The 15,113-nt window shown below is 49.2% G+C and overlaps 3 protein-coding genes across 3 annotated transcripts; 1 reads left to right on the top strand and 2 right to left on the bottom strand.

Annotated features, from left to right (window-relative positions):
* Positions 1-601: 601 nt before the first annotated feature.
* Positions 602-4,301, top strand: ENH_00036660 (RNA helicase, putative; the record flags this gene model as incomplete). Its single annotated transcript, XM_013585075.1, has 7 exons — positions 602-1,654; positions 1,866-2,312; positions 2,466-2,527; positions 2,965-3,134; positions 3,246-3,466; positions 3,794-4,056; positions 4,175-4,301. The coding sequence occupies 7 exons, from the start codon at positions 602-604 to the stop codon at positions 4,299-4,301; spliced, it is 2,343 nt and encodes a 780-aa protein (XP_013440529.1).
* Positions 4,302-6,504: 2,203 nt separating this feature from the next.
* Positions 6,505-9,254, bottom strand: ENH_00036650 (protein phosphatase methylesterase 1, putative; the record flags this gene model as incomplete). The annotated part of the gene is made up of 10 exons (XM_013585074.1): positions 6,505-6,606; positions 6,844-6,891; positions 7,008-7,117; positions 7,223-7,266; positions 7,393-7,618; positions 7,793-7,878; positions 7,988-8,268; positions 8,377-8,469; positions 8,689-8,764; positions 8,860-9,254. 10 exons carry the CDS (start codon positions 9,252-9,254, stop codon positions 6,505-6,507), a joined length of 1,461 nt encoding a protein of 486 aa, XP_013440528.1.
* Positions 9,255-12,643: 3,389 nt separating this feature from the next.
* ENH_00036640 (hypothetical protein) lies at positions 12,644-15,051 on the bottom strand (the record flags this gene model as incomplete). Its single annotated transcript, XM_013585073.1, has 8 exons — positions 12,644-12,774; positions 12,988-13,189; positions 13,366-13,508; positions 13,639-13,683; positions 13,813-14,020; positions 14,161-14,364; positions 14,532-14,623; positions 14,770-15,051. Coding segments are annotated over 8 exons (1,307 nt in total), but the record flags the coding sequence as incomplete, so codon positions are not given.
* Positions 15,052-15,113: the final 62 nt, after the last annotated feature.

Here is a 15,113-nt window from a genome sequence, read left to right as displayed (position 1 = left end):
GTAATCTTGGGCAGGGCAAAATCGGCAGAGCACTCATGGGGCCCAATGTCTAGAACCTAATGCGGAACAACAGCTGCAGCAGTACCGGATGTTCTTTCACTGCTGATTAATGATCATATACCTGATGCCGCTTTCGTATTGATAAGTATGGCATATTACGCTCGCATTCCTCTGGGACGCTGCTATCAACAAAGCGGGGCTTCCTTCGAGATTTCTGTTAATCCAACCAAGAAAAGTAGCATCCTTTCCGCTTGAATCTATCCACTGAGTGAAATCATGGCATTCATTAAGCGCGTTTGATGATCTTAGGAGTTTTGCACCCATTCCTCCAACATATGCCCAATGTTTTGCCTGGCCACCTGTAAATTTGTTTACGTAGATTCATGGACGATCCACGCAGGCTGACCCGTCAACTTGTTCGTGATGGTGACGATTGAAATTACCATTATGTCGATTTTGAATCAACGGACGCTGTTGTAGGCGAATTTCCCGCGTCGAAGAGAAACTCCACGGGAGTGGCGTGGAAAACTCACTTCGAGAGTAGCATCCAACTGAAAACTGTAATGTAGACAAACATTGCAGAAATGGTATATTTGGAGTAATGCAGAGGTCATTTCATATCCTTGGAAACCTCTCTGGTGAGCTTCGCCTCGCTAGTTGGGGGAGGTCATGCACTCGGCCAGCACTCCCAAGCCGTCTTGCGATCGGTGCAACGGCAGGAAGCTTTTCTTGCGTGCACCGGCATCGCCGGATCTTCAAAATCTGCAAGGGCTTTTGTTGCCATGCGATATCGGCCTCCTCAGCGTCACATTTTGGTGACGCACGGAGACAGCCAGGAGTCCGGGCGATTACTGGACTGTCAGCTGCCAAAATTTCTGCCCTCCCCATATCGCCGGAGTTACAAGAAGGACTGCAGCGCTTAGGAATCAGGAAGCTAGCCGATGTCCAGAGGCATTGCCTTCTGCGTGCACTGGCAGGCACAAGCCTAATTGTTGCCGCACGACCAGGTGCAGGGAAAACGCTTGCGTATCTAATCCCTATTTTGCAGAGATTTGTGGCTGAGGAGATGAAGGATACGCTGAATACTTCGGCTGAAGCATATTCGTTTCCTTTTGCCTTGATCCTAGTCCCTTCACGGGAACTGGCTAGGCAGGTAACGAGCGTCGCGATGGCCCTGCTGCCGCAAGCACCGGTAATCCTCTTAGATCCTACATCTCCCATGCGCCAACATAAAGAGCTGCTGCAGCACATTCCCGCTAAAATTGTGGTATCCACGCCAGATAGAGTGTGCGCCCTGACAGGGTTTAGGCACCCACGGGGCATGGGGACAAAACGATCAGGACCGCTTGAGCCTTCTCCGCTTAGCTTAAACAATCTGCGTGTGTTAGTCGTTGATGAAGCAGACGCACTGTTGCGTCGTGACTACCACTCGAAAATACAATTCCTTTACCGGACTGCGCTCGGCTGTAAGGATGGCAAAGGTGATAAACATTTGTCTGGCGAAGGTCTGCAGTGCTTCAGTAGCTCTCTCCAGCTACTTTGCTTTAGTGCTGTCCTAACGCAAAGTATGCTTTCCATCTTCGAAACAGACTTCCCACAGGTTGAGGTATTAAACCTCCTTAATGCATCCAAACATGTGAAAGACGGAGAACTGGTCACTGAGGAAAATTCCACAAGGGGTAAAAGTGGAGACACGTCAGAGAAGGGCGCCTTAGGTAAGCTTTCAGCATATACGATATCATTACACATCTTCCTTCGTTGATGCGATTAAGTTGTAGCTGCCTGCTCATTGTTGTGTAATTCAACCAGGGAGTGCAGTATTGGGGGCCGGCGTAACGCACCACATATGCTTCATTCCTTCACAGAGTCTAGGTGACGCCTTGAGAGACGACGGAAGCTATGTTGAAGGCGTGGCAATTGGAACGACACCAGCACCACAGAAAACTGGCGAACAACGACGGAACCAAACGATTGAAGAAGAGCACATGGAAAAGGAACGGAAGATGCTGGCTTTGGCGGAGACCTTGAGAGCCTACATTCCACGTGTGACTGCTGGAGAGAGGCAACCAAACATGAGAAATAGGGGATCAGCTGAAGCTTCAGCAAAGAAGAGCTGCACTGTAGATGACGAGGCAGAGGCACCGCTACCGACAAACAATCTAGCAAGTGACTCTTTGGAAGCTCTCGAGGCAGCGGTCACTTCAGCGGGCCATCAGCAGCCTCCAGGCGAATCAGCATCATCAACAGGCATAAAGCTCTCCAAAGACGACATGCCGCCGCAGTGCATTGTCTTCGCCGATTCTCAAGAAGAGGTTAGCGTTTTTTCAGCTCGTAGGCATATTACAAATTCAACGAGCCCTTTTGTTGGTGCAGCTCCTCAGTGCAGAACTAGGTGTGCATTGCTTGTTCCTAGGTGTGTTACATCAAAAGTCACCCATTACTGGATTCGTGGTCTATTTCTTCAGTGCATTCAAATATGGATACGCAAGATCGCCAGCGTGCCATGCAGAATTTTATACAGGGAGATGTGAGTTTCCGAGAAGCGACGTCGGCACAGCTTTGCTAATCCCGAACCCCATAATAAGCCACAATTTGGCAAGTGGTTCATACAACAGTGGTGGAATTTCATACACTCGGGATAAATACTTACGTTGCATGAAACCCTGCAGACGTCAGTACTCGTCAGCACTGACGTAGCAGCCAGGGGCCTTGATATACCCTCCGTCGTCCTTGTGGTCCACATGCACCCGCCAAGTACTGCTGAGACTTATACACATAGGTGGGAAAGCAGGAAAAAGTGCCTGATGTTCAGGCACACAGCTACATTGCACGACCTGGCTGCTTGAATTTAATTACGGGTGTTAGAAGCAATGTGCCTGCGTTTAAGGCCAGCGAACTTTTAATGCTGTTGAACCTGTCAAGCGCCTGCCAAGCACTGCTTCTCGTATTCTTTGTGTGCTCCAGAGCTGGCCGTGCAGGCCGGGGCCAGACTCCTGGGACATCAGTTGTATTGTGCAGCAGCGCAGAGCTGCGTAAACTTCGGGGCATCGAGCAGCTAAGCCACGTCAGCTTCGAGCGCCGGCCACTGCCAGCGGTTGGTGACTGTCAGGAGCTTACACTAAAACAACTAGCAGGTAGGGCAGTTGCCTCGACGGGGAGCAACACCTGTCAGTGTGAAGTTCCAGACCTGTGCTCCACTTTAGATTCACTGCATAAGCCTAAACATTTGCTTGTTTGCCTTGTAGCGGACATGTTAAACGTGCCCTACTCGCAGTACGCACCATTGATAGACTTGGCACAGCGACTTCATGACAAGGCCGGGGACCAAGCCTTTGCAACCGTGTTGCTCAAGCTGGGAGGGGCCAGCATGCACAGTGCGTTACAGCTCTCGAGCGCCAGCGACCGATCAGCTCTCTCTGGAAGGCGTGGATTTGTTCCGCTTCTGCTGTATGACCCCACCCACGTGGTGAGCCCCACAGTCAAATGGTGGTTCAGTGTTTCCCGTTTCGTTTCTTTAAAAGTTCGCTCTATTTCATATTTACCATCCTGATGCTTCACTGTGTGGAAATTCATTAGCGCCTCCAGGGTTCATTGGCTGCTCGTCGCCTACTTCTGAGCTTGTTACCAACAGGCGCAAATCCAGAGGTCAGTACAAGATGCAGAAGTTGCATGTCACTTTCTTGCTTATGACCGGTGAGCGTACTGTAAGACGGAGCGAATTATACTGCAGTTTCCTCTAGGTCTTGAGAAGTAGCTTTGCGCACTGTTCTTGTCAGTCTGTGAATTGATGCAGGTGGTGGGAAGGGTCGTTAAAAGTGTTAACGGCTTTGTAGCTGACGTCTCCACAACATATGCAGATTACGTCGTAGAAGCTGCAGCATTTGAGGATGCTCATTCAAAGGACTTCACAAGCGGAGAACTGGATTCGCGTCTCAATGAGCAGCGTGTTAAAGAGGCGTGGGTTCCAGTATTTCACTTGGAACAACTTCCGCGCCTTCTTGGAGGTGGGATCGGGAGGCGCAGACACGGACGCCGGCTGCCGTGGACACGAATGAAGTGAGAATCGTTGACAATCACACTGAGGAGGAGGAGCATATGAGGGATTAGACAATGCATTATGCCTTTTAGTAGCTTATCGCGTTTGCGTTGGGCCGCTTTGCTACTGGCTTCTCAGGCTGTCCGTAGTACGTTCGAAGAAAGTGGCGCGCCGCCAAGCTTTGGATAGAGAGCGAGTCTCCAGAAGCAACTCTTTGCAGCTTGAGGCCATCAGGAACGTGAGCCTTGGCACTGCAAATCGTTGATGAGTGAGTGGCTGTCCGGATGTTGCTCTCGGAGTCAACGGTATTTACATTTTCTTCAACTTGGCTTCACGGCACGACGGTTGAACATGAAATGCCCAGGGTCTGGCAGTGCACTGCTGGATCGAGCCGTGCGAACCGAACAACTCTGCATCAGGTATCTCACCGTACAGCACACTGAATCCGGTGTCCCCCTGTACGTTCGACACACAAGAGGCGACGAGCCCACATATCCACTGATTAAACGTTTAGTGTATTTATCCCAGGGACTCCTGAAATATCTGGAACGATTGGGGATCATCATGCTCGTACTAGTGAATTCCTCCTCTAACGAGAGGGCGCATATCTAGTGACGTTGCCTATGAATAAGGCAGTGATTATTGCTTTCTAGATTATGCAGCGCGTAAACTTTCGCAACTGTTGCCAAACAGTAACTGCGCCCATATAAGCGCCACTTCTTTCATAGCTGCAGGAGTAATGAGGGCTGCTTCTGTTGGTGCTTCGCCTTGCACAAATTGACGCAGCTAAACCATGGTGACGAATCATAGCGTTGAAACGGAAATCGAGGCGAATAACCAGCTCTTCAGCTTCAGGGCTAAGCTGACATCACAGTTTTGTGTATGCACCACCAGCTCAAATTCAGAAGTGAGACAAAGGAGACGCGGCTGCCAACGCTTTGCTGTGGCGTTCCTCCACGGTAACGCAGCTGCGCCGCGGTACCCAGCCCCGTCGCCCCAATAGGTTTGCGCATTGCGGAAACAACTATCTGTGCAGATCTTGTTCCATGCAGTCCGTTTATGAGAAAGGAACACTGAGCTAGCATGGCCAGCCCGTTGATGAGCAGCTGAGTAGCTCTAAATCAGAGCTGCCGCTTTGTTGGCTCGCTGCCCCAAGCGAGAGCAAAGTGTAACGTGCACGTGGACGCATCTGCCAGTACGACACGCACGAAGCGCCATCGCTGCGAACAGTAGCCTGTCACCGAACGTTCACAGGTCCCTGCTGGCACAGAGCAGTCCCAACTCCTCCCACGGTAGTATAAAGAAGCCTCTCCAAGGAACAAACGTCCCTGGTTCCTGCGAGTACCCTCAGTGGAAAATGCGCCTGCTTCCCGTCCGCCAAGGTCTGAAACTGCTGCTTTCGCTGACGCACTGTTGCAACGTATTGAGCAATACTCTGGGCCAGCTCTATTCAGTTAGATGCAGTGTTACCCAGGTGACCGTTTGGCAGGCTTGCCGGTTAGCGTCTTTCTCAGTGGCACGCCTGGGAATTTATGGCATGGATGCAGCCTAGATACCCATCCTGAAGGCGTCGAGCAGAAAAAGGCGTCAACTGTCATGCAGGATGTGCTTACTCACCCTAGTTGCTAGTAAAAACTATGGCCGATGCTTGTTGGGGAGTGCTCTTTACCAAGAACCACACAGCAATATTCTCTTTTTGGACCGCATAACACTGCGAGTTAAAAACAGGAATTTGCGTCTTTCCAACACGCATTGTTTCCTGCTAACTGGCGCAGTATCCACCGAGAGCTTGACTTTGCATACAGGCAGCAAACTTCTATCGCTACTAAAAGTTAGGAAAAAGAACCTTGAAATGTACAAATTTTCCACAAATCGAGTTCTCCTCAGTCCCCAAGTACATGTGATCTCACCCATCGGCGCCCTGTCAAGTTACCATTTGCTATCTACACGTCGATATCGTAAATATCAGCAATTCAGTCAAAAACATGGCGGATGAACACGTTTTCTAATAGTACCTAAGAGGGTTACAAGTAGCGGCTGCCGGCCACATTCCCGCTTCCTACAGCGCATCTTGCAAAAGCGTGAGGAAGCCAGTGAGCAAATCTTTCTTACGAGGCATCGTCTTCCTGCACAGCCACTTGTTGCCGTACCAAATGAGGTTTCTCAAGCTACTTGAACTTCCTGGCTGCTACATTCACCGACTGTGCCGCCTCAACAGTGCAACGTGGAAATACAGCGCGTGCAGGCATTTGCTTTTCCAAGTAGAGCAGTTGCTCTAGAAAGTGGTAATCTGCTTGAAAGGCGCTCGTCACAGTACTGCAGTGAAAACACCATTCACACCACTTTTACTTAAAACCACTGGTGTGCATCTGCTGAGCACTCAGTAGGCGCTGCTGTGGAGACGGCGCTACGGTGGCGATGATATGTGACACAGACATAATGGCGCCTCCAGCTAGAACCGACAGCCTTTATCCACGTATCAATCCTGCGCGCTGGCTCGGAGGAAGGTGAAGCCGATAACGAGTAATAAATGTCTGGACGACGCGGCAGAGTTCAGCGGGCTGATCCTCCTGAAAAAAGCGACGCAGCCGAAACAGGCATGATCCGAAACATTAGCTTCACTTCGCCACAGCAAATGCAGTGTCAGGTAAGGTTGAAAAAACTACCAACCACAGGAACCCCTAAACAAAAGGGCTTCGCAAAAAACGAGGACTTGTGCAGAACGCATGGTACGGTAGAACGTAGAATTTCTATTGCTAAGAACTCCACTACAGAAACAAGGCCTTCAAGTATTTGACTATTCTCACTTCGATTACATGACCTGAGCCGCTGACGATCTGCACTTGAAATTTCCCCTGCACAGATGAGTCGCCAGACGCAATGGCGATGCAGGTCCTAATTCTCCGCAGAAGACATATAGACTGAGCAAGTGCATACAGAAGACTAAATCATTCGTGGAAAAATTAATCACCTGCATGTGGGCTATCATCAACTCCTTATCCAAACGGTCACTGCTTGAGCATATTAAAATCTTGACGCAGCGGCTCGACAGAAAGGCATGTGACATCCCGCGGAACCAACCTGAACAGCATAACAGGAAATCGGCGGAAGTGTCATTGCTGGTATACAGTAAGGCCTAGCGAACACGTTGTCTGAAGGAGCAAGGCGTAGAGGGACAGCACGGACCCTCCCAATATGGCTCTGTGGCCATTACGTCAACTCGCCATGTCCTGAACAGTTCCAGCAGAGACAATAGTTCAGCGCCTTTCCTTCACTTCAAACGAGAAACACTGAGAAGAGCGTTCGAGCTAAAGACCAAAGAAGTTGAAGACGAGGCCAAGCTTTATGATGCTCACCAAACTTCTTCGTCCGGGGGTCCCTTATCTGCACCCTTATGGCTGGCGGGCAGTGCACCTCTTGTAGTCTTCACGAGCTGCGAGGGTATTGAGATCGCTGCACTGCTCCTGTTACACAAGAGCCCAGCAAAAATGCTCCAATTCACAGCCTCTTTACAGCTCGTGAAAAGACTAGGGAAGCGACTGACGAAGGCCGCCATCTGTGGCAAAGCCGCCAGTGCAGTTCCTGTAAACGTAAACAGAGAGTGTCAAAATATCCTTTGAAGCCACATAGAACACACGGCCATCAAGCACTGGCTGATAATTCATGTGGCTTGGCCGCCCGACGTAAGCAGTGGCGAGATAACCGAACGCCCAGCGCTACAGAGAGAGCACGCTCCATCCAGGTAGAAGCGCGTACCTTCTACAACGTCTAAAACCATTAAACCGTCTAGGTGTGGGACTCGGCCCGACGCGGCCATTCTCGTGGCAATGGCTCCACCCATGCTGTACATGAAAAGAGCAGAAACAACATCGTCACAGTTACGTAAAGAACCCACTCCAAGGCCAGTTGGAGTTCTTTCAGCGGCACAAATTTTCTGCAGGCTGTGCGAACCTGTGGCCCACAAGGATTACAGACGGCAAAGAATCCGGGTCTCGATGCACACTTGGTTCTCCTCGAGCATTGCCATCCTGCACTGGTCCTTTCTGCATGTCGGTCCTCTGCGGCAATTCCTCCCGAGTCAAACGATTGAAAAGAAAATTTACGATTGCAATGCCATCTTCCGTCAGGACCTCTGCTGACAAATTCTTCTCATCAGCGCACACGGTCGCGCCGTGTCCTCTTGCATCATACGCGAATACACGAAGCGGGAGCGAGCCATCGCGAAGCAGACGCTGAATTCAGCAGCAATGCATCGCAGCGGAAGCAAACCCCAATCGCAATAATGAATTTCATAGGTGTCTTTTCAGGGGGAAAGTGCACCAAGACACTGATTCGCCTACCGTGAAGCATGCCCAGCTCAAAGACGTGTGACCTGCTCCGTGAAGAAGGAAGAGAAGAGGTCCAGCCGAGCCACTAGAATAGACACGAAATGTCTGCGTTGACGCACATGCCGCAACGGGCAACAGGCTCATCTTTAGATAAATGTGAGAGTCGCAGGTTCCTAAACGTATTAGCCGTTGTTCTACAGGCATCGAGCACCAGCCTTCCAAAGGTTCTGAAACTTGCAGTCAAACCGAAGTAGATTTCAAGTTCATGCTACCTATGCCGCTCATGTGAAGGGAGCACATTAGTGTGCTAAGAAGCTGTCTTACGTCGCTGCTCTCTAAAGGTCTGATGTCTTCGCATTTCTCAAAAAATTCGTCCCACGTTGGCAACGGCCCACACGACCTGAAATCAAGGCAGTTGGACACGTCTAGTAAGCATAAAAAGCAAGTAGTTGCACCACTTTTGTTTTCATCAAAACACTGGTAGCAAAAACCCACGCATTGCAGCTTGAGCGCCTGCTGCTGCTGCCACTGTGTGGCATCTGTGCGTCGCGGTGTCGACCCGTGCGCTGTCGAGCGGACGACGCTGAACGGGGCTGTCGTGAATGCGGTCTATGTTCAGTAGCTGCCTCGGTTTCATAATCCAAGTTGGCGTGGTTTGCCGACCCTTCAGGCGCATGCTCTGGTTCCGCTTGTTGCCGTTCCTCCTTGACTGGCCTCATAGAACAACCTGCCGACTTCCGGCGAGACTGGTGAGGGCTTTCTGATGGGCTGCCAACTCGGTCAGGAAAGTTGCTGCTTCGGCCTCGCGTTATCGGAGGAAGCTCTTTAATATCTGGAGGCATTCGGGCTGGCTGCCTCGATGAGATGGAAAATAACTCGGAAGCGTCCATCGTAAAGGAGCGGGCCGCTGTCCCCCCAACCACACGCTGCGTTTAAGTAACCCCCAGCGTCAAAAAAGTCGTTTTCCAATAGAGGAGTCTACAGTCGGCTTGACGCGTTATTGAAGAAGCAGTAAATCGCAGGGACGTTTGCGAGAGGCACCTTGTTCCCCACAGCAAGTGGAGCTAAAAAAATATGTTTATACATCAAGGCAGGCCTCTATGAACCCTCAACACACACTGCGTGGAAGGCGAGTATCGTAAAGCAACGAGCAGTTGTGCCCCGTGGCTCAGGCGGATCGTGCGGGAATTACGACTGTGCGTCCTGATTGAGTGATGCCCTCCAGATGATATGCAGATCTCAATCACAGTGTATGGTGAGTATACAGGTATAAATATAAGCTCCGGCTAGACGAGAACAGTAGAGAAAGCCACAGAGTGCATGACACGCAGTAAAGTAATCCACTGGCCCAGTCGACAATGGTTGAACCGTCCAAGAGTTAATCCACACGAAAATCCCTCGTATGAGGGAATTTTCAGTTAAAATTAGTATTGAAGGGGGAAAAAGGTAAACTACACTCAGTGAGCTAAGGCACAGCACAGCAACTACATGCAGCCTCGGGCAGCCAAGGACATGCATGCGGTGCAGCTCCCAGATCTCTATGATTATTGCAGCGTTCCTTTTGCCAATTTGTCCGCTATTTGACAAGCAGATAATCGGCATTGAAGGGACTAAAAAAAGCAACCCACTGCGTCTGGTCATTACTTCCTTGTTCTGTCAGCACTATATTGACTGGTGCAAAGGAGTCGGTGTAGTGGGCCGCTCCGCTTTCTTCGCCCGTTTACTGTTGCTGAGAGCACGTGGAAATATTTGCTCTTAAAGCATGTGTTGAAGTAGGGCACGAAAGCAACATCCAGAAACAAATGTTTGCGTGACTTAGTTTGATTCAGTGTTGTTAAGTGGTACTGGTCGTAAGGCTCGGATCGCTTTGACTAAGTTGCGTCGTCTCAAGAGACTGGACTAGAGTGTACCAGAATACCATATGATGTAAGCACACACTTTCCCAGCTTCCTGGCAGAAGAAAAGCAGAAACAACCATTTATTTGAGTAGGGGCGGATCCGGGCAGATGCAGGGCATGGCTGTTCACTCAGTGGAGAAGGGATCGTGTAGCACGTCATTAGAAGCACAGGTCTACTCGTTCCAATACATGGAGAAGATTTCCATGTGCTGTGAGCAACACTAAATGGCCGAATAATGGCGGAACGGCCCGCTACAAGGACTCTGTTGCTCCACTCAGTGTAATGCAGACGGGCAAGCAGAAGTTTCCTGCTGTAGTTTTGAGCTTGTTAACAGGTCGTAAACCAGATTTAGGTTGCGCATTGGAATATCAATGCGAAAGCATTAGTTCTTGGTAGCGTGATGTTACCCCTAGGGTCCTGGTGTAGCTGTACGTACATCGCTCAGTGCGCTTCTGCACGCTAAGGCGTAAGACACGGTTACACCTGGGAGCAGCCGGAAATGCAATCGAAGATTAGGGCATCCATGCCCTGTCAAGCGTGCCATGGTTCTTGGTAGCAGAGGTAGGGGTAACAGCTCCAGTTGTGAAGTGCGAAGTGCTGCAGAGGGATTCCTGCTTTCTTCCGCAGCCCGTAGCATCAGTGCCGTCCTACTAAGCTCTCTGATGCACTGCGTGCACCAGTATACCGTATATTTTTGAGCACTCTTTTGGGCTAAACATGACGCTCAGGAGACGGTATATCTGCAACTGCGAGTCTTGGCAGAGCGGAATGAGGGGGGTCCGTTGCACCAGAGTCGATCACCCTTCTGCTTGCAGCTTGTACCCATACGATGCTGAAAGAGCCAGCCATCGGGCGGCTATGGAAGCATTAGCTGACACTTACGTACTGTAAATACTAACGCACGGTAAATATGTTGAGACGTGACGGTTTCTGTAGGTAGCAGCTTTCTCACCGCGTGGTAAGTGGTGTCATTTTTCTAAGGCTGCTACAAGGGCTAGCGCTTCCTTGTTAACTCTGCGCGGAGAGGCTGATGATCTGGTTGTGGTAGCCGATGGGTATATGTATATATTCCTCTTCTAGTAACTCACCAGCAGCGTATGCAAGCATTTAGGTGTACAACTCTTATGGACGGCCTCTAGATCTAATCCCATATGCTATCGTCCAGGCTGCGTCGGCAAAGCTCTTGCACCACTTAGTAAGTCTCAGTATTTCTGCCACTCCTTCAGTATGCAGCTGGCCTCCGCTGGCCATGGTATATACTCGTGCGCTCACCATCGTCTAATACTCTCTGATTTTTTGGGTACTGATTCACTTGGGTGTACAGTTATCTAATAATGTTTCACAAATGAGTCCTGAAAATTGAGAAGAATTCGCTGTTGCCATGTCTATACCTCACAGCGCATCCTGGATACTTGGCAGCAAGCGTCTTGATGTTTCTTTGAATGATAGCTGATGCACCCTATGCTACACGGATCACGATTTGCTAAAACGGATCCTTCATTGAGCTGTTTGGTGTCTTCTACAAGCTCTCCTTACCTGTGCAGATTTAATGGACGCGTAATTGCAAGCTTCGCGTTAAAAAATATTCGGTTCCCTATAACTTTTGTCGACAGTAACTGAAACTGTTCGAGCAGGCGCGCAGACGCCTGTCTCAGTTCCATTTGGAAAAATTGGTTATGTTTTTCATGCCACTACAGGCTTATAACTTGGCATCCAGGGCTTAAATGTCCTCTTCTTTGCCTCTAGCTTCACGGCACCGCATATCCGGATGCGCACGGCAGCGCAGCTGGGCAACGCATAGTTGTGTTGCAGGTCATAGCCAAAATACTTTCGATTAGCCTGCACAAACGTGCTGTTAGTATGTGCGTCATATTCATAAGTCGCTTCACGAGAACGATGACAAGTCCCTCCAAATGCCAATCCTACAATAATTCAAAGTATATTGACGCATATCAGCTTCTCCAAACACATGTTTGCAAAAGAAAAACACGTAGAGCGACTTGATTGAAGGGATACTCATGCAGCTCTCCAAACTGATCCAACAAGAAGCCGGGCTCTTCCATCTTTTCTACTGCTTTTCCCGTATAGTTTGTATCTTTGTGTGGGTTCTTGCACATACAGATCCGCTTTTCTTGCACACACTGAATCCAGCGCCTAACTGAAGGAGGAAAGTCAGCTGCTTTCTTTATCGCTGGCAGCCAAAAACAACGAACAAGTGAGTGCAGTTTCTCTACGTATACTCCAGGCTAATTTGCATGTGAATACATAAAAAAGGGGGCTATTATTGTCAAATGCATTAAAACAGGAAGCATCTTAAATCACCAACACTCTGGGCACAAGAAAAAAGGCTTCCCACGTGCAACTTCATTAGCCTTCCAAGCTACGGGCCCTCCTCAGTTGCTTTCAAATCTTCCTTTGAAGCACTCTCCGGGCTATGCGGTGCTGCTTCCGGATCTTCCGAGGCTGCTGGAGGGACTTCATGAACAGTATCCGGATCGACGGCGCCATCAACTGCACAGAAACGCATCACAACAGACCCGATTGCAAGATTAAACCTGCTCAGCTGCATAAACAGCCAATGTAACCAAGTCATAGTTAGCACCTTCCACTGCACATTGCACGGTGAATATGCACGACTTTGAACTGCCCTGTGAAGCGTACGCCTCCAGGATATCACAACGACATTTCTTTACATTTGGAAGCGTGTGTGACGTTCTTTTTTACCATCTGCTTCTTTCGTTTCTTCTGGATTGGCCACGACGGGAGCCTCAACATCTGAACCCGCTTTTTCTACTGAGTGGTCTTCTGCGGGAGCACACTGTGTGGATCCGTACTTATCATTATCACGTAACTCGATAATAAGGATAAGAAGCACCGTTACCAGCAGCATCATCGCAAGGGCCAGTATAAAATATAGCGCAGTCACCTGCACAAAGCATGATACTCATTTCCAATAACAAGCTAACACCAGCGTCTAAGGAAAAGCAGGGTTGCGGGGGGACGCCCACGCCACAGTCAGTAACAATGGATGCAGCTCTCTTCTCATGTGCATAGCCAAATGAGCATAATGAGTGAAAAGCAGGAAAGAGAAGTCAAACTTACTGTACTTAGGCTATCTATAGCATTGTAACACAAGTGATTGGTCAGTCGGATCATCCGGTCCCGTGTGAATTTGCAGTTGCTGCCCTGTTTAAGCTTGAGCACTTCGTTTTGTACAGTGGTAATGCTTTCGTCCGCCACAGCGCCTGTGTTTGACAGCACACTCCAAGAAAATTGCCACAATAGTACCAAGGCCATCCTAAATCAATGGCATTTGCTCTCTGAACATGAAACAATAGGCTGCCGAGGGAAAGGCAGGGAGAGAAACAAACTCACATGCTGCATCTTTGCTGGTTTCAATCTTGACTCTCAGGCGCTTCACTAGAATCGGAAAGCAAAACAATCAGCCAGCAATAAAGTTCCTCTGAAGAATGTATTTTCTTCTGCCCTTAATTTCAATTTAGGCCTATAGTTCTGCCCTTAAGATCCCAAACAGTCCTGAAAGCTCACCTGAGTCAGCAGCAGCGGTAACTGATCGGTCAAGAGCATTTTGGGGCACACTGGATTCACCCGAACCTCCCATAAGCTCTTTAACTGAGCAGGGTCTCCCAACAGATCCACTTGAGCTAGAATAGCACTGGGCAGGGGAAATCAGCAGGGAAATCCTTTTTTTCAGTATCGGCACGCCTGCCTTTACCTTGTCGCATTCCACTTGACCCTGGACGGAAGACACAAGGCTAAAAGGAGGGCCTGTTCACCGGAAGCCGTCAGGAATGGCTCAATTGTGAGAAAAAGGGCAAAAGAGCAAATGCATGAAGCCTCAGCGTCCCCGGAAGAAACTGTATAGGAGTGGCTCACCTTAGCTTTGTTGCACTCTGTAGCCCACTGGTTAAGTTGTTCATCAGTGGGTGCCTCGCTTGTGATAATCAAGCTCCCCGGGTTTGATGCGTTGCTGATGCTGATTCTCCAAGGTCTGATTGCGCTTCTAGCACTTTCCATACCATATATTTTTTTCTTAGAGCCGGATATTGTCACTGTGGAATCTAAATCTTGGATACCGCTCTGCAGAAGCAAAAACATCCGGTTCAAAAGTACTCGAAGGCGATCTTTGCTCCGGTTAATGCTCCCGTTTTTTTTGTTTCTACTATATAAGCCAAACTGTGAAGCAGCTAAGGACGCTGAAGGCGCCGCAGCCTCATTGTTTTCTTGTCTATGTATAGATATCTTACCTGGATGATTTCCTCAAAAGTTCCGGCGGTAGTCTCCGTCGATAATACTGCCCAACTCTGGTGCCTTGCATCCTCATCAAGGTTTTTAAAGTCTGATGAATATCATGACAGGCACGCAACCTAAGTATATAATAGGAAAACATTATGAATTTTCCGGAAGATCATGCGGCTGCTTTGATTAAATCAGGACAAGCCAGAGTATTTGTTTCTTCTCCTAAGTTTGCGAAAACCTCCCTACCGAGGAAATTGAAGTCAGTTTCTTCCGGCTCCGGAATCGAATTGCATATTTCCTTCCTTTTAGATTCCAATGTTTCCACAAGTTCGTCTATTTGGTTTGAACCGTCCTCGTTCTGGAGGAGCTCTCCACTACCAGTTGCCGATAGGCATATTTTGGCTACTTCAAAAATTTCACTGTCCTCACCATACAGTTTAGCAAGAATGTGAGAGCTATTTACATCCATGAAGCGTACTGTAGCGTAGTCGCACACCGGGATCCCAACTTTGTGCAAAACGGACGCCACTGCAACAAGTATACAGGTCAACGCGGCCAAAAGCGTCAGTACAACACTCATGAAGACATTT

The sequence above is a fragment of the Eimeria necatrix genome, genomic scaffold (assembly GCF_000499385.1).
Source record: "Eimeria necatrix Houghton genomic scaffold, Enh_scaff26, whole genome shotgun sequence".
Taxonomy (NCBI): Eukaryota; Apicomplexa; class Conoidasida; order Eucoccidiorida; family Eimeriidae; genus Eimeria; species Eimeria necatrix.
The sequence above is the reverse complement of the archived record's forward strand: the minus strand, read 5'-3'. Positions and strand labels throughout refer to the sequence as shown.